Source organism: Elephas maximus, chromosome 23 (assembly GCF_024166365.1).
Source record: "Elephas maximus indicus isolate mEleMax1 chromosome 23, mEleMax1 primary haplotype, whole genome shotgun sequence".
Lineage (NCBI taxonomy): Eukaryota > Metazoa > Chordata > Mammalia > Proboscidea > Elephantidae > Elephas > Elephas maximus.
In genome coordinates this window covers 8,522,895-8,542,153 of record NC_064841.1, presented here as the reverse complement: position 1 = coordinate 8,542,153, position 19,259 = coordinate 8,522,895, and the positions used below count along the sequence as shown (strand labels likewise).

The window sequence follows — 19,259 nt, the reverse complement described above, 5'->3', positions numbered from 1 at the left end:
ACCTCTTTCTTATACTCAGTATTCTTGTGACATCAGGAACCTCCTTTTACCCACTCCACCACATCAACCATCTAGGGAAGGAGCTTTGGGTGGGAATCTTAAGTTTTAACTCAGGAAAAGTGCTTTATTTTATGCCTTATTTATAAAACAGTTTTATCCTGATTTTTCTCCCTCCCAATGTACAAAATTAGTTTGTCATTCTTTGTAATAATCAGTACCAGCCAGTTTGTTTTTATTGGAGTCCAAAGAGACGATACATGTCTAGCTTAAGTTGATTGAGACAGAAAAATTTGGAACCAAAAAAAAAAAAGGCAATTATCCACAAACTAAGATTTTCATGGCAGTAAAAAGGAAGGTTTCTGACAAAGGACTGCAATGATGTGCCCAATTCTAATAGTAACTTGTAAGGAGCTTAGGTTATTAACTGTGTAGCTGGTTGCATCACTGTGTTCCAAATGAAGAAACTAGGTATAACTTAACGAGGGACGAAGACTGGGCTAGAGCGTCCCAGAGTTGTCAGCAAAAGTGCTTATGTGACTTCATGGAAACACGCCTTTTGGGGTTTGATGAGGCCCATTTAAGTTGAGCAGCCAATCCACGTTTGATGATTGACTCCTGAGGCCTTCTACCCTAGCGATATGGTGTCACCTTGGAATATCTTCTTCCTTCCTCTTTATCCTCCTTCCCACTCACTCTTTAGTGGTATGTTGCAAACACACAGACAAGATTAGACAATAATAATAACAGACACTAATGTACTTACTGGCTCGTGGCATTATTAAATAATAATGCTCTTCCATGTTTGCGTTAGATCATTCTCTAAAAACAAACCATCACAGATGTGGACGAGACCCCCGTCATATCCTTTCATTTCCCTCTCTTCCTGATAAAGATGTAATCATTATCATGAATTTAGTGTTTTTTATTCTTATGAATGTCTTTATCATTTTACTTTTGTTTTTGTATCGATTGATGTCAACATTGTATAGTATCATGATTTAAATCTTTATTTAGATAGTATCGCACTTTATGTATACTTTTGCGACCCACTTTTTGTTGTTGTTATTGTTTCGAATTTTGGATTGTATCCATCGTGGTGCATGTATGTAGTTAATGTAGCTTCATTCATTTTTCCTGTTGGATGCCGTTCCATGATTGATTTATCATATTATGTATCCATCGTGGTGCATGTATGTAGTTATGTAGCTTCATTCATTTTTCCTGTCGGATGCTTTTCCATGATTGATATTATCATATTATGTATCCATTCTTCCGTTGATGGTCATTTAAGTTTTATTGTCAGCAATACAGCAGTAAACATTCTGGTGCCTGTCTTCTGCACACGTGGAGAGCATCCAGGTTACGTACCTGAAGCGAGAATGCTGACTTCATTTCCAGAGTGGTGGTGATTTCCACCAGCAGTAAATGGGCATTTTCCTTTCTGCACATCCTCAACAACGCTCTATATCCTCAGACCTTATTTTTCCCAGTCAGAGAGGGTGAAATGGTATTAGAATGTGACATTTTAATTTGCATTTACCTGATAACCTGTGAGTTTAGGCATCCTTTTGTAACTTTACTAACACTTGACGTTTTCCCTACTATAAATTTCCTGGTCATACAATCTGAGCACATTTCAAAATCATTTTTATTCTTATTTGTTAAAGATAGGCAGAATTGCCTTATGGAAACAAATCTTGAGTTTTTACTATTATTTTTTTCAAGCATTTACACATTGTAAATTGTGTACATATTTTTTAAGTGTAAACTTTTTTTTTTAATCTCCAATGACAAAGGCGGCTTTGGGAGGGGAGAACACTGAACTAGTAAATAAGTCTGTAACCCTGTCATTTTGTTCCTGGGGTAGAAAGCATGACCTGGAAAGTGGGTGCTTTGTTTATCTTTAATCTCTCGTATGTTCTGTTTATTTGAGTGATGAGAAAGGTGCTGAGATCATTTGTTGCAATTACGATTAGGCCACAGTAATGAGGCAGAAAAGAGTGGACACAGCTTGGTTTTTACGAGAGAGAGCAGAAGATTGTGGGGGGGCGGGTAAGGAAATGGACCACTGATACAAGGGTGGTGATTGGATCTGAAGATCAGTGTACAGATTCAGTGAATTATGTCGCTCCCCCTAAAATGGTAAAAATAGATAGTATTTGCTTGAGAAATTCCTCCTGTCGTTGCAAGTCCTTAATATAGTAAAATACTTCTTCTATTAAGGTTGCCTCATCTCTGTCCCCAAAACTCCGTGAGCAGGCAACTTCCAACATCATAAACAATGTGTTCATTTAAGTCTGTTTATAAAAATGATTAAACCAGGGACCCATTTACCTGAAAAATACCACTTTTTCCTAAACATTCGGTTGCCGTTTTCTAAAAGAGGTTCCCTGTTGGTACGTAAACAGTGGTTGGTGCTCCAGGTATTTGTTGTCTCTTTCGTTTGATTGAATGTGTGCCTAGCCTGATGCTCTGTTTTTACATGGGCAGTTCTACTCTGTCCTGTAGGGTCGCTATGAGATGATTACGTGGGATGGAGCTACTTAATTATACCCTCCAACAATATATGACAAGTTGACCTGTCCACTTAATGTCTGTGTAACGTCCTGAGTTCCCACTTGCTGTAGGCTGAGTAGGACTCTGGCTCCCTGCTGCCCACACTGGGACTGCCCTCCCTGAGCTACAGAAGGATATGTCTGTCTCAGTGTCTCCCCTACTTCTTTGATGTCATCATTTCACCTCCAGGTTGTGGTATTGTATTACGTGAATATTACCATATTACCTATCAGTGTCCTAGTTTGTAGTGAGGTCGTCTGGCCATATGAGTTAGTAAAACCTCCAGAGGGCCTGGGTTTTTGAGACTCGACTCCCTGAAGCATTATTTTAAAATGAAATATTTCATGTGTATTTTGGCTACCCACACCACCAGGCTAAAAAGTCTTACCTGTATTGTCTGCTGTTTTCTTACTGTTGCCTTTCTGTAGGACTTCTGTCACTCTGCTGTCTCCCTTCTGGAAGACTTTGACAACATAATGGTAACACCCCTGCTCTCATTCCTTTTCTTTCTTTCTTTTTTTTTTTTAAGTAAACTTTTATAGCATTATCCTTTGAACATCAAATTGAGAAGCGGGTTATTCTTCTATAGCTGGTAATAATCCTTCATTTCACTGTGACTCACTTGGTTTCCGTTTGAGACTGGGACGCGGAATCATGAACGCATTGACCGTGTCCTGTTTAATGGAATTTGTTTCTGAATGTTTCCCCCCCTTTGATCGCCTCATGTTTTTCATCATATGTGTATGGTATGGAAACCAACGGATGTTCCAGGCCTGGGCTCGGGAGCATAGACCAGCTCTTACACCTTCATCTCTGTACTGATTTTGAATGCGTCTATTCCTGAGCTCTTGCTTCTTCCTGTGGTAACTGACATCATCAGTAGACGGACACATGGCATGCTCAGTCATAGGCCCAACGCAAGATAATGAAACCGTGGCTATGAAACATACCCTTCTCATCACATCCCACTCACTGGCTATTCCCAGATTCTCAAAAGAATGCATCATCCCTGTTTTCTTTCTGGTATGGGGAAGATATTTTTTTTTTGAGCATAGGTCTTGCACATGCATGTTGTAAGACTTCACCTCTTCTGCTTTGCCTGGGCTAGCTAAGAATGCATGTTTTGCACTGAATTACTTATAGGTTTCTGTATCAGGTAGCCAACCCACAACATAAACCCAAGGAGCATTAGAATAAAAAAGAGCACACATCTCAGATGTGAACGTAAGTCAACTTGTTTCACCGCCCATTTCATGGGTAACGTTGTTCTGTATGTTGTTGAAAGTAGTCGTAATTGCATATTCAACTTTTGAAAGTGTTTACGTTGGTTATTAAATACTTGTCTTATGGGCAATTTCTCCATCAACTATTTCAACAAAGAAAAGTTTAAAACTTCTGACAAGACTCAATTTTTATATTAATTTTTCTTGGCATTTTATGGTATACAGCGAGCAGGTGAGGTTTTTATTTACTTAAAAACTTGAATTGAACTTCATCAAAGTTAAAAGAGTTTGGGGACCGTTCATGTTGGCTATAGGGCATTTATTGTTCAGATGGTAATGTAATTCAGATAGAAAATTTATTTGCATTAGTCATGGGTTTTTTACTTTTAAAAAATAGTTATAAACAGAATATTTTGTTTGTCAAGTATTTATTGTCAAAAGAAGGTTCTATGATTTCTGTGTCATTCCAATTAATGGAAATGTATATAGACCTTTTATTTAGTGTGCTCCACATTATTAGGAATTTACTGAATGTATACACTTGGCCGGAAACCCTGGTGGCATAGTGGTTAAGTGCTACGGCTGCTAACCAAAAGATCGGCAGTTTGAATCTACCAGGTGCTCCTTGGAAACTCTATGGAGCAGTTCTACTCTGTCCTATAGGTTGCTATGAGTCGGCATTGACTCGATGGCAGCGGGTTTGGTTTTTGGTTTTTTTTAATATACTTGATCGGTATAGTCATCATTTATGGGCATGTTAATAGACTATATCGTAAAGGTTCATTATCGTGTGGATTCCAGCAGTTAATATTACTATTAACTGGTTTCCAACTAAATTATATTTGCAGTGAAAGCTTTCTAAAAGTATCAAGAGTAGCTAGTTAAAAGGACCTCTTAAATTACAGAATTCTCTCTGTGTCTACTGTCTGCAATCAGAATAGACCAGTAAAGTGTGATGACCATAACTTCTGGTTCACACCATGTGCTGTTTAGCCTTGGACGCCATCACTCAGTAGCTTCCAAATGGGTAGCCATAAATAATGCCATTTCTGATAGGTGACTCATAAAACGTTACCCAATGGTTTTTGTTGTGTGGTTTATTATTTTTCCTAAATCTCTATTTTCAGAAACAAAATCATAAAACCTGACTGATTTTCCAGAGACAGATTGTTTCTCTACTTCCCACCCAAGCTAAATTCTTTGCCATCGAGTCAGTTCCAACTCATAGCGACCCTGTAGGGTAGAGTAGAACCGCCCCATAGGGTTTCTGAGGAGCTGTTGGCCGATTCAAACTGCTGACTTTGGTTAGCAGCTGAGCTCTTAATCCCTTCGCCACCAGGGCTCTGTTTCTCTACTTATGACCTTTCGATACTACTAAAAACAAATTACTGAGGATTTGAAAAATTCGTGACTAATCAGTTGAGTGTGTAGAAAACTCCAGATTTTAAAATACTGATTTTGATTGTATTGCTGGCTGCTAATTGAAGGCATAACCGAGGCTCTTTTAGAAAGAGCTCTCACGTTTGCCCAAGTGGGCGAGGGAGTCATTGCTAGTGGAGGAGAGAACATGACGAAGAAGAATGAAAATTATGGATGACTCACCAAGATTTTTAAGCTTACCAGATACATTATTTTCAAATTATGCAAAAGATCTTAGAGGCAGCAACATCTCTTTGACCTCAGGTATTTCTCCTGTCCAGTGACAAACAAAGCACTTAGAGAATTATTCCTGCGGAGGCTAGGAACATGAGCCAATATTGAACAGCACAGCTTCTTTAGAAGTTTTTAGAGGGTGGAAATTTTAGCAAACAATGGATTTATGTATCTCTGGAGCTTGGGTGCTAACCAAAAGGTTGGCAGTTTGAATCCACCAGCCGCTCCTTGAAAACCCTATAGGGCATTTCTACCCTGTCCTGTAGGGTCGCTATGAGTCAGAATTGACTGGATGGCAGTGGGTTTTACAGAGGCAAACCAAAAGCAAAGTGCATTAAAATGAATGAAAGTAGGCGTGTGTAGGGATTTGGCTCAGGCAGTAATATAGGGATAAGCTGATGTTATTCTCAGAATTTCCCAGTTAACCGTGGCTTGTTCCCTTAATAATATACAAGTCAGGTACCTGAGTCACAGGAGCTTGAGCAGGGGCACAAACACATCTTATTTTCTCTCCAAGATATGTGATACCTGGCTCAAAAAAATATATATATTTTGTCAAAAACTGCCCTCCTGGATTGTCCTTTCATTCCTAAAAATAATGAAATTCATGTTGCCTCTGATTGTTTCAATTAAACAGAATAAATCAAAATGAACCAAACCCATTGCCATCGAGTAGATTCTGACTTATAGTGACCCTGCAGGGCAAAGAAGAACTGCCCCATAGAGTTTCCAAAGCTGTAATCTTTACGTAAGCAGAGTGCCCCATTTTTCTCCTGTGGAGCAGCTGGTGGATTTGAACTGCCACTTTTGGTTAGCAGCCAAGCATTTAGCCGCTGTGCCATCAGGACTCCAGGATAAATCCAGAGGGGAAAGTGATGTCACTGTTCAGGCACTGTTGCAGGCAGGCAGAAAGTAGAAATCAGTAGAATAATAGATGGAAAATTGACTTTCAAAACAAAAGACAGTGCTAAAAGGTATGGGACGTCTGGAAAGCGCTTGGTAAAGATACATATGCTGAAAATATAAATCTTAATTTACCTGTGAATCTTCTGGTTAACAGATAAACTAAATTAAATCTTAGTTTTTGTCAACAGATATTTATTGAACACTTACTGTATGCCAGACCCTCTTCTGGTGTTGTTAGGTTCCGACTCACAGCGACCCTGTGTACAACAGAATGAATCACTGCCTGGCCCAGTGCCATCCTCACAGTCGTTGCTGTGTTTGAGCCCATCGTTGCAGCCACTGTGTCAGTCCATTTCATTGAGGGTCTTCCTATTGGTCACTCACCCTCTACTTTACCAAGCATGATGTCCTTCTCCAGGGACCGGTCCCTCCTAACATTGTGCTAGGAACTGACTAAAAATAAATCAAATAAAACTTAGAAAGTTTTCAGAAAATAATAAGTGAATTACCTGTAACTCAGGAGACCGTGTGTCCTGATTTGCTTGGCATGGCCCCAGTGTTCCCGTCGTTCTGGCCTCCTTATTAATAGACTTTCTTTCAAGAGAGTCCCAGCTCAGGTGGTATATTGTATGGTCCCTTTCTAGTTTAATGCATGTCTTGATGAAGGAAAACCCTCCACCAACATTAAGCATTTTTACTGTTTCCTCATTTATTCCCGTCTCATGGTTCTCTTTTAGCATTGGTAAACTTTTTCAAGCTTAGTCACTCATCCGTTCCTCAGCAAATTGAACCATTTCAGATTGAAATAATGTGTTCCTGGCATAATGCTGGGAAGAACAGAAAAATAAGAGGCCCTTCCAACCTGGTGGGAGAGGCGGGGTATTTTCCATTCAGGACGGCCTATGAACGGGGAAGACAGTGCTAACGTCCTTGGAAAGTTGACGATTCCTCAGGGAAGTTAATGCATATCTAAATTATAACTTACTGCTCTTAAGTATCGACAGAGCCCTGGTGGTGCAGCAGTTAAAGCACTGCACTGCTAACTGAAAGGTCAGTGGTTCAAAGCCACCAGCTCCTTCATGGGAGAAAGATTTGACAATCTGCTTCTGTAAAGATTTATAGCCTTGGAAACCCTATTGGGGCAGCTCTTTTCTGTCGGGTAGGGGTGCTCTGAGTCAAAATGGACTTGATGGAAGTGGGCTTAAGTATTGAGTTGGGAAAAATTGAGTGGGAAGGAATTTAACGTGTACCTTTAGACATCAGTGACTCAGAGCGTGTCAATTTGAGATGGTCAGAATTGCATTTGGAAATTTTTTTCTTTCTTTCTCCATGCGTCTTTGAAGATTACAGTGCTTTTTCTTTGGCAATTTTTTAATTTTTATGTAGAAGAATAGTTTTGAATTCATAATTCTTACATCTTTATGATCTCAACTGATGTCTGTAGAGGAGTGTTTGCCAGTAACTCAGATATTTACCTTATTAGTGGTGTAGTTTTTCCTCCCACAGTCATAGCTTGTTTCCTAAGGTTCTCAAGTGATCAAATGAAGAGTTGGAGGTACAGCTGGACTTAATGGATTAATCAGCTAATGGCTGAGGGTATCCTCACCATACCCTATTCTGGAAAGTTAGGTTCTTGTTGAAGCTGTTAATGTACAGGCCCTGTAGAAAGGTACTCTATGGATGGAGTAAATAGTCACCTTCCAAAAAAAAAAAAAAAAAAAAAAACCCAAACCCATTGCTGTGGGGTCAATTCCAATTCATAGCAATCTATAGGACAGACTAGAACTGCCTGATAGGGTTTCCAAGGAGCTGCTGGTGGATTGGAAATGCTGACCTTTTGGTTAGCAGGTGAGGTATTAACCACTGTGCCACCTGGCCTCCTTTAGTCACTTTAATAGAGTCTTAAGCTTCATAAATGCCCCCAGGTGATTTCACGTGGGAGCCAGGGCAAAGCCTTCACCATCTGATGCATATATTTGGTTTCAGTGTTTGCCAATATTTTGTTAACAAGTCTTAATAGAGATTCGCTTCTCAGTTTCTCACTGGGGTAATTTTAAGAGGCTATGTCTTCCTAAAGAAAAAGCACCAAATAAAAATTTAAGTATTGTCGTCTTGATATCACACATGGAGGCATCTTGTTATTATGGAAAGGGCCTGGGCTTTGGAGTCAGACCCACGTGAGTTCAGATCACAGCTCTTCCAGGCCTAGCCAGGTGAACTCAGGAAGTTTCTTAAGCTCTTTTAAGCCTGGCTTTTCTCATCTGAAGAAGATGGGATGACTTCCCTCCCCGATAGAGTTCTCATAGGAAAAAGAGAATAAGAACAAGAAGGCCAGTGCTTGGCATGTCATCAGTGCTAATAATTGGCGTTGTTCTCCTGCTAAGGCTGATTTATCCCGTCTTCCTCCTAGAAATACCTACACCACTTTCCAAACACAGTTAAAATGGTTTGAAATGACTATAATTTAGCACCTTTTTAAAAACGAGGATACCTGTTATAAAACAGTAGTAGAAGAATAAGCCTCGTTCTTTACAGTTAGTAAGTCCTGAAAAAACCCAGGAACGCTAGAAAGCGCTGGGCCTCACTGTACCTTCTGCCACCAAAACAAAACACACGTACAGCTAGCTGCTCTTAGTGAATGTGTGTGTTTATCTTCCCAAGGCCAAAACATGTAGTAAATTCAGATTGGTGAGCAGATGTCATTTGATTTTAATTGATACTGTAAAATATAGTTGCTTATAATTATGTTTGTTATTAACTTACACATTTTTATGGACTATTTTCTAAAGGATGAGTAGAATCACAACAAAAATCAAACCGGTTGCTGTCAAGTCGATTCCAACTCACAGCCACCCTTTAGGACAGAGTAGAGTGGCCCTATAGCTGTAATCTTCCCTGAAGCAGACTGCCATATCTTTCTCCCAGAGAGTAGCTGGTGGATTTGTATTGCTCTCCTTTCAGTTAGTAGCCGAGCACTTAACCACTGTGCCACCAGGGCTCCTTACGAGTAGAGTCATAGAAAGTACCAAATTCAACCCTCGAATACATGGCTAAATTGGCTATTTTTAGGTCACTTTGAAAAAATGTAAAATTTTTAAAATTTTTAATTATCATTTGTGTATAGGCTACATGTTCACTTCCCTCATGGCCACAAGGGATACAGCCCTGTGGTATCAGATTTCACACTTAGAGACTCATGCCTTTCACCGCAAAGAGTTATTTGTAATGCTGAGCATACTTGGAAGCTGCCTCAGAGCCTGCCTGCTAAGCAGATCATTGATGACTTTGCTTGTATTTATGTCTTTGTTATCACTGAGGGCCTCTATAGTCATCTTCACAAGAAATAAGTGCAACAATCTACACACAAATAGGAAATTGATGAATAGTAGTTAATTGATGAATGGTAGTTAACGCAGTTGGAAAATCTTCAAGTTCTGTGTTCGTGTAATGACACTTGACATGGTGGGTTATTGGGTTGTAGTCCAGGAGCTCCAATGAAGCCCTTGCTGTTATGATCAAGAGTTTCTCTTGGCTTTGATTTCCAGGGCCAGCCAGGGGACCAGACAGCTCTCTTTGCTGCACAAGCACGGCCCTCCCCTCAGCTTCCTCAGTATCCAGGGCTGCAGCTAGCACAGGTACCTATGTTGCTTCATAGATGCTACTAGTATTTCTGTGTTCTTTCTCTGAAGAGGGAAATCAAGTCGATAGGGTATCAGCTCCTTTATGGGGTCTAGAACTTGACTATTTCTTCTGCTTATAGATTATAATTGATATTTCAGAAAAGCACTACCTATGGTGGTTGAACAAGTCTCAGGGGCTGGTGAATTTAAAGACCATAAAACATTTTAGAAAATTCTTGAATTAAAAACGTAAGTCAGTTCGAACCTCTGTATTGATGATGATGGTGGATATTGAAATGGTTGACGATCCCGGAGTACTTAGTTTATATCAATAATAATTAAGTCTATAATTCATACTTGAAATTGTCATGTTCAAAGATAGCTTTAAAGAGGAATGACGGTAGGACAAGAAGGTAATGGGACTTGGTGTTAGACCTGGGTACAGTTCATGACAACTTACTACCTCTTTGATGTTGTGCAAATTAGTCAATCTCTGAGCCTTTCTATCCTTCTCTGTGGAATGGAATTGAAGCTCATGAGGATTTAAGACATCCTCTCGATGGCACTAGAAAAAAAAAAAAAAATGTAAGGAGCTAGCACTGTGCCAGATACATAGTAGATGCTTAACAAATGGTAGACTTGCCTTCATGCACCGTGAATCTGGAGCAATATTTTCTAATAATTTTGTTATGTCTGCACCCCTTAGTCTCTTACTGTATCTCTCTCATAAAGACGGTGTAGGCAAGACTGCTGCTTAGAGCTCGCGGTTCAAACTTTGTGCACCACTGAAAGGAAACATGAGATTGGCCAGCCCAGGCATTGAGCCCATCATCCCAGATCCATTCACCTGCCTGCTGGAAATTCACTATACATGGCTCTAACCCGGTCTTCTAAGTCAGCCATTAGATGACCTTAAGATGGAGTGCTTTTGGGATTTGAAGAACAGCGTCCTTCTTTAATCAACACTCTGTTCTATAAATGACGGGCGGTGATCTGGCAAAGCCTTGGGATTTTCATTTATGTTAGGTATCACGATTTAGAGAAATAGGCATTGGGTACTAATATTGAATATAAAAGTGTTGAGATTATTGGTAGAGCGCTCAGCCAGGACTAGAGAGTATTCACTCACCACCAGTTGAACCTGTATGCCCTAGTTAAGGTATTACTAGTTTATCGTGACTTGTTAAATACTGAAGATACCTTCGTCAGATTCAGAGCTTCCTCGTGACGTATCAGGAGCGTGTATTCCATTATTTTCACATACATTGGGTAGCTTTTCTGACTAACGTTGGAAATCACATGAATGATGCTCGGCGCCTGTTGAACACTGATGTCGTTGGTTCACCAAAGGGACGATGCTCCCCTGCTTATTTCCGTACAGAAGCGTGCCCTTGCTTCTGTCATATGAGCAACCTGCTTTAGAAGGGAGCTTAACCAAGTGAGGGATCTGTATTTTCAGTTTGAGTTACTGGTGACTCATGAGACGTCGCATTCATTCAGAGAGCTTTCTTGCTAGCCTCTCTGCTTTGAGACTGGCAGTTCTGTTGAACCACGCAAGCTCTCCAGAGTAGATGTCTCAGTTTGGCAGTCGTGAGGTCATTTGGAGACAGTGAACTTCAGGGGGTCCTACTGGGTTTGCTTTTGTCCTGTATATCTTAGTGATAGTAGAGCTGGGCTGGTAAACTCAAACTTTGACTTCTTCCCTTGTGCCTGCCTGCAGACCATGCCCCAGGGGTATACGATGTATGGAACACAGATGCCCTTACAGCAGGCGCCACAGCAGCAGGCTGGCAGCGTGGTCCTCTCTCCCAGCTACAACTCCAGAACCTACCCGGCAGCACATTCCAACCCCGCACTCATGGAGAGACTCAGACAGATGCAGCAGCCACCCAGTGGCTATGTCCAGCAGCAGGCCACACCGTACCTGCAGTCCTTGACTGGCTCTCAGAGGTGACACGTGTAGAAATAACGATTGCTGTAGTGAACGCTCACGTTCTTACGTTTGTTATGTTTCTTTTCAGGCGTGGTGCTTTGTAATCATTTTTAGGAACTTGATATTTGCATATAATTTCCATTCTGTCATCTCATTTGGGGTAGCATCGAGATAGAAGCTCATGATGAGCCATGACCCACCTTGTTTACATCAGTGAAGAGCCCAGTAGTTTTGATTCACTTCCAGGGTATGGGTGTAATATGTTTAGAAGATCCTACTATGTTGGCTCCAGTGTTCTTTCTGCTCTCTTCTATTAAGAAAAGAGTTTTGTGGCTAAAAATCTCTGAGAAATAAAATGGTTGGTTGATACCTAGTAAGGCGTTGATCACTGTCAACAGTGCCGTACTAGAACATGTATGGAGCCGTGAAGTTTATGATAGCTAATAAAATTGCAATACTAATTGTCCATGGTGCTCATATGAGTTTTGTTGTATCTTAGTTTCTACCTTTTGTACCCCAGAGGTGGTTGGCAAAACAGGATTATAGTAGATTCTGTTATGGGCTTGTTTTAATCAGATCCCTTAGACACAGTCTGTAAGTGCATTGTCCATTACAGTAGCTACCAACCCCATGCAGCTATTTAAACTAAATTCAAACTAATTACAATAAAAAATTTAGTTCTTCCATCATGCTAGCCATGTTTCAAGTATACAGTAGGCACATACCACCAACAGGATCAGCTTCATAAGCATGTGTGAGGTCGCACAGGGCCCTGTTCTTAGAAGCCCTTGTGATTCGTTTAGGAGCCCTGGTGGTGCAAAGGTTAAGCACTTGGGTGCTAATGGAAAGGTTGGCAGTTCAGACCCACCCAATGGCTCTGCGGGAGAAAGACCTGACGATCCCATTCCCATGAACATTATAGCCTAGAAGCAGTTCTGCTCTGTCACATGGGGTCACCATGAGTCGAAATTGACTCAGTGGCATCTAATAACAGCTACAACAACATGATTGGTTTAATGTCCTGTCACTGTCTTGAAATTATTATTCCTTTTTTGATCAATGGGCCCTGCGTTTTGTACACTGGGCCCCGTAAGTTACGTAGCCAGTGCTCGTGGCCAGTAACCGTTTTACTGTACTGTGCAGAGATAGAACATTTCAGTCACTGCAGGAAGTTCTCTTGGGTGTGCTGGTCTGGAAGAATTAAGTTTCATGCCAGCTTTTGCATGATGACGGATAGCAGCAATAGCTCCCGTGTGATATCATCAGTGGCTGGGTGTCAACTGCAAGTAATCACCGTTTGAATGAAAAGGTCCACGGTAGCACATTTGGGAAAATAAATTAATTTGGAAAACATGCATTATGTTATTTTTATAATAAGTGGCAGCATAGCATATTGCTTGAGTACTTCAACTCCGGAGTCCAAAAGTACTAGGGTCAAATCCCACCTGTGCCATTTACTGTCTGAGTAATTTTGAATCAATTACTTCTCTTGTTCTTTGTTTTCTCATTTTCAAAGTAAGCGTAAAGAAAACTGTTGACCCCTACGGGCTGATGTGCGAATAAATGAAGTAGCATGGTCCAGACCGTTGGCACAGTGCCTGCCCCAGAGTAAATGCATAATTAATGTCACTTCTTACTAAAAATGATTACAAATATTTTTAAAAAGTGATTTATACATGATTGCACCTTTAATTTAAATGGTCAGCGTGCGTGCCCATGTGTTCTCTCCTTTTGTCTAGCCATCACATCTGTCCCTGGGCATCTAGGTGATTTTAACCGCTGGCCTTTATTCCATTGGAGTTGCATGAGTGATGATGGAACACAGAGTGTTGGTGAATGTCGTGTGCAAATGGCACCGATGACAAACTTGACGGTGTTCTCGGGTATTCAGCTGTGTTATGTTTTGCAGACTGAACCATCAGACCCTACAGCAGAGCCCTCTGGTGAGCGGGGGAGTCGATGCTGTGCTGACTTCTGCACACCCAAATCTCCCCTCGGTGCCACTGCCTCAGGACCCCATGAGGCCCAGACAGGCGCAAGTTCGACAGCAGCAGAGACTCCTCCAGGTATGGGCCAGGGCCATGAGGGCAGTGTGGGATGGGCCCTCCCTCACAGACTGCAAAAACAGAGCAGTTACAAGAAGCAGAAGGCACTCAGGCGTTATTCAAGGTCCGGGGACTCCTGCGTTTCCGACATGAGATACTAAACTGCTGCAGGTTAGCTCCAGCCTGACAAGATTCTTCCTTCCTTTCTCTGTACAGCTGTCAGCTCCGGGCTGGAGAGTGTGTTTAGTGGATCATCTTTGTCTTTGCAGAAAGATTTGAGAGGGCAGGTGGATACCTTCGTTTCCGTTAGCGTAAACCTCAGTTGATGCAGAATTTTACACGTGTGCTTAAAAAAAGAATGGAATTTTCCAGAGCTTTCGTCAGATTCTTAGAGGGATTGATGATCCAAAACAAGTTTCTGTAACACCTCTAGTCTGATTAAACTGTGAAATTAGGGAAATGAGGGGAGAATATGTCAAAGGGATATATAATCTCGGCTCAGTTAGAATGTAGAGAAGCGTGCTTCCTTTATTTGATGTAATTATTTGAGTCTCCTAGTTAAAGGGTTCCTCCCCTTGACAAATTCTTGCTTCCGACTTCCTTGATTAAGATGTCCAGGTCATTTTGTTTAATTGTTCCATTTGTCTTCATTACTGACAAGCTTGTCCTGTGACTGGATTAGAGATTTCCTGATGAGACTGTACCAAAACAAAACAAAAACCGTTGCTGTTGAGTCTATTCCAACTCATAGCAACCCTGTAGGACAGAGCAGAACTGCCCCCCAGGATTCCCAAGGAGTGGCTGGTGGACTCAAACTTCCGACCTCTTGGTTAGCAGCCAAGCTCTTCGCTGCTGAGCCACATTGCACAATGGGCTCTAATCTTATCAGTAATCTAATCTTATTAGGAACCCAACTTGAGGTTCACTCTTATTTTATGTACCCCTAAGAAGGGGCGGGGGGAGAAAAAAAAAAAACCCAAAATGGAGGGGCTATTGGGAATGCCCCTGCACAGAGCTGGGCCACCAAAGGGCTATACTCTCAATGTGAGGTCAGTGAGAAATAAACCTGCTGTACAGAAGAGATAGTAAAGACACGTGCACATCTCAACATTGACACTGAACGGAGGGAAGAAAAACTCTGCTCTGGGAATGTGAACCAAAGCTCAGGTGGGTCAGGGGTCTTGATTCAGTGTGATCCAAAAAAGTTCTGGTTGGTAATATCTCCACGTGACAGGCAGAAGCCAACACACATCCTCTGTAGACCTGCATTTCTCAATCATAAGTTGCCCTTAATTGTGCAGTGCTATGAATTGTATCCCAATTTTTGACCCATTAAAATGTAAAAAAAAGTTGCATCACAAAATTGATAAAACCTGGTAATTGGTCAGAGTGGGGGGTGGGTGTGGGGTGTGTCTACAGATTCGCAACCTCATTCATTGTATAGATGTCATCGCCAAGATGATATCAACCTCCTCCAATCCTCAGTTTTGTTGCTAGTAAAATGGAAGTTATTATGGGACCTACCTCTTAAATTTATAATGAGGATTTAAATTATAAAATTTAAGTGAAGCACTACTTTGGTAATGTTACTATTAAATCTGGATTATTATTAATATCCATAGTGGTATGTTTTTAAATCATAATCATTTTTTCCCAAATTTTGAGGCTATACCTCCGAACATATCGGGGCTGACCCTTACAGTTTCCTCTGTTTTAAAATTTCTCATTGGCAAATCACTGAGGGAGATTATTACATTATTTGTTCACTTATTGCATCCTATCTTACACTGGTGCTTTTCCAGGCAAACGTGGAAACCCTTTTCTTGTTGGATGAGTATTTGCCTTTGATCACGGTTAACATAACGTGTCTTGCTGGTAATGTTTTTCATCACTGTCACATTTTCTGGAGATAGTTAAAGAAAAAGTGACATGCTGCTGGATCAGAATTACTCCTAATTCCTTTTATGGTGATCGGCTCCCCCCATAAAGGAAAAAGGTAATCATGATGCAGTTAGGTTGATTTTTCTTGGAAGAGTTCAGGGAGAGCCAGATGGAGAGGTGACTTCATGGTGCGGTCACTGTGTCCAGCTTACGTTGTTCACGGTGGGAGTGACTCCGCCTAGACCGCTGCTGGGCTGCCCTATGCCTGAGCGTTACCAATTACTGAGAAAAGCTGCGTGACCATAGCTGGTTGTTATCTTGCTCTAAAAAAGCCAGATGGTTTCCAGGAGGATGTGCGAGCCACGTTGGAAAATGCGAAGGGTGAAAAAAGGTCAAGCTGTCACCTTGGGGATAGAGAAGTGTTCGGGTGGAGGAAACTTTAAAGGTCGTTGAGAAAAACCACCTACTAATGTTTTCTTCTCGCGTCTCCCACTTGGTGGATTTCTAGTGGGCGTTTGTTGTATGACTTGAAAGTGTTTTCCAGGAGCTATGTATGTGAGCCGACTTTGTCGCTGGCACAGTTTCTGATTTTATGCTGAGAATTTATGTCAGCACATCTCACAAGGGCCAGTCTACATCTTCCTTTAGGAAAAGAAAACCTGTTCTCAGCTTCAGAAGTCCATCCAGATGTCACGTTGTGGTGTGCCATCAGAAGTCGATCCCGACTCATAGCAACGGTATTGGGCAGAATAGAACTGCCAAATTAGGGTTTTCAAGGAGCAGCGGGTGGATTCGAACTGCCGATCTTTGGCTAGCAGCCTGAGCTCTTAACCACTGTGCCATCAGGGCTCCATCCAGATGTTATAGGGGATAGAAAAATGGCCCTCCATCAGTCCTTGCCTAACCTGCTAGCATACAATGGGCAGAAGCATGTGGAAAGGCAAATGGCATGAAAGGAGTTAAAGCAGTAAGTAGAAAGGGGCAGACAGTGAGTACTGTGACTGATGAAGGAAGAGTTCCTTGGGGCTCCTGAGAAGGCTTCATAGAGGAGCAGATTTTTGTTTGCCTCTTGAAGGATGAACAGCGTTTGACAAGGCAGAGATGCAAGGGACAGCCATATCTTATTTTTGCTGCAACAAAATAATTAGATAAAGTCATGGATTGAGTTGTGTCCCCCAATAATGTGTCAACTTGGCTAGTCTATGATTCCCAGTATTGTGTGATTTTTCCACCATTTTGTCATCTGATGTGATTTTCCTATGGGTTGTAAATCCTGCCTCTGTGATGTTAATGTGGTGGGATTAGAGGCAGTTATGTTAATGAGGCAGGACTCCACCTATAAGATTAGGTTGTGTCTTAAGTCAATCTCTTTTGAGATGTAAAAGAGAGAAGTGAGCAGAGAGAGAGGGGGACCTCATACCACCAAGAAAATAGTGCCAGAAGCAGAGCATGTCCTTTGGACCCAGGATCCCTCCACTGAAAAGCTCCTAGTCCAGGGGAAGATTGATGACAAGGACCTTCAAACAGAGTCGACTGAGAAAGCCTTCCTCTGGAGGTGGCACTCTGAATTCCAGACTTCTAGCCTACTAGACTGTGAGACAAATTTCTTTTTGTTAAAACCACCCACTTGTAGTATTTTTGTTATAGCAGCACTAGATCACTAAGACAGATGAGATGTATGTGTATATGAGATTTGGAAATGGTATTATACCCCTACTCTTTCTTTTTCTTTAAATTCTTATTGTACTTTAAGTGAAAGTTTACAAATCAAGTCAGTCTCTTATACAAAAATTTATATACACCTTGCTATATACTCCTAGTTGCTCTCCCCCTAATGAGACGGCACACTCTTCCCTCCACTCCCTATTTTCACGTCCATTCTGCCAGCTTTTGACCCCCTCTGCCCTCTCATCTCCTCTCCAGACAGGAGCTGCCCACATAGTCTCATGTGTCTACTTGATCCCGGAAGCACACTCTTCACCAGTATCATTTTCTATCCCATAGTCCAGTCCAATCCCAATCTGAAGAGTTGGCTTTGGGAATGGTTCCTGCCTTGTAAACCCTTACTCTTAAATGCATAATCCTTTTTCTTTCTTTGCAGATGCAGCAGCCCCAGCAGCCCCCCCAGCCCCAGCAGCCCCCCCAGCCTCAGCAGCCCCCACAGCCCCAGCAGTCCTCGCAGCCTCAGGGTCAGACGCTTGGCCTCCAGGCCATGCAGCCCCAGCAGCCTTTGGTAAGGCCCGGTGTTTCGGAAGCAGACGTGTGGGTTTCTTCTTTAATGGCTGGTTGAATTTTTCAAGTCTATCAAATTGTAAGGAATTGAAATAGCCTACATACACCCCAGGAGTTTTTCCCTAGAACTTTCTCGGAGTAGGGTTTTGTTGTTGTAGTCCCTGTATTTGTTTTCATTTAAAGGTATAAATACTTGGGGTTCAGTAAGTTATGCTACTACCCCTTTTCAGTTGTTTTCAGATTTAAATGGGCTGAAGTATTTACATTTAGGTGTCAAGTTTTTTTCCTAAACAATGTTAAAATGGTAAGTGTACCATATATGTTTAGAAGATAAGCCTACTTTGATTTTTACTATAATCTCAAAAAGCATGAGACTACCTTCTAAAATTTTATCTTTACTGATTTCAGCCAGTTAGCACTTGCTACAAGAATTTTTACATAATCCACCATCTTACAGTTCATCTCTCATGTTGTGTAAGTCAACACTGGAAACTAAACCTCAGTAATTTACAATCCAATGTCGTAGCCCTGCTTTGTTATTTACTTCCTGTTTTTGTGTAAATCAGCTCTTTTTGTGTTTACTTAAAGGTATTTTAAAATATTTGACCACTGTCACTGGTCACCTCCCTTGCCACATATCAGGAATGTCTGTGAAAATAAATATTTGCTTAGAAACCAAAGCCAAACCCTTTGCCGTGGAGTCGATTCCAACTCTTAGTGACCCTATAGGACAGAGTAGAACCGCCTTGTAGTGCTTCCAAGGCTGAAATCTTTATGGAAGTAGATTGCCACACCTTTCTCCTGCAGAGCACCTGATGGGTTCGAACTGCTGACCTTTCAGTTAGCAGCTGAGCACTTAACCACTGCACTACCAGGGATTCTGATTCACTTTTAAGGAAAGGGAAAAAAACAACTAAGAAGGGAATGGCCATGTAACTCAGTGATATGCGTTGTGTGAGTGGGTACTCCGCAAGGCCAACTGGCTCACCATGCATGGCTCATTAGGTACAGGATTTGAAAGATGGTTTCACGATTTGTAGAAAAGAAGGAAGGACATGGCATGGGCGGGAGTGTATCAGGAGGGATCAGAGTGCAGTCAGGTGGTCAAAGGACAGTGCCCCAATAGGACTGATTAGTGGAACACGGTCACTGGAATATGACCACTCTCCTACATTTTACAAGCGTCAGCTATGGCTGCTAATCAGAAGGT

The 19,259-nt window shown here is 41.5% G+C and overlaps 1 protein-coding gene across 6 annotated transcripts in view; it reads left to right on the top strand.

Moving 5' to 3' along the window:
• Window positions 1-19,259, top strand: part of MED12L (mediator complex subunit 12L) — a 361,451-nt gene that overhangs the window by 324,527 nt on the left and 17,665 nt on the right. For 3 of the 6 annotated variants that reach the window (XM_049867829.1, XM_049867832.1, XM_049867830.1), the window contains 4 exons: window positions 9,884-9,973; window positions 11,679-11,908; window positions 13,801-13,957; window positions 17,919-18,050. In XM_049867829.1, the coding sequence (XP_049723786.1) occupies window positions 9,884-9,973; window positions 11,679-11,908; window positions 13,801-13,957; window positions 17,919-18,050 (609 nt within the window). Of the gene's footprint in view, window positions 1-2,984; window positions 3,036-9,883; window positions 9,974-11,678; window positions 11,909-13,800; window positions 13,958-17,918; window positions 18,051-19,259 lie in introns of those variants that run through there. The other 3 variants (XM_049867828.1, XM_049867831.1, XM_049867833.1) reach the window with 3 other exon arrangements.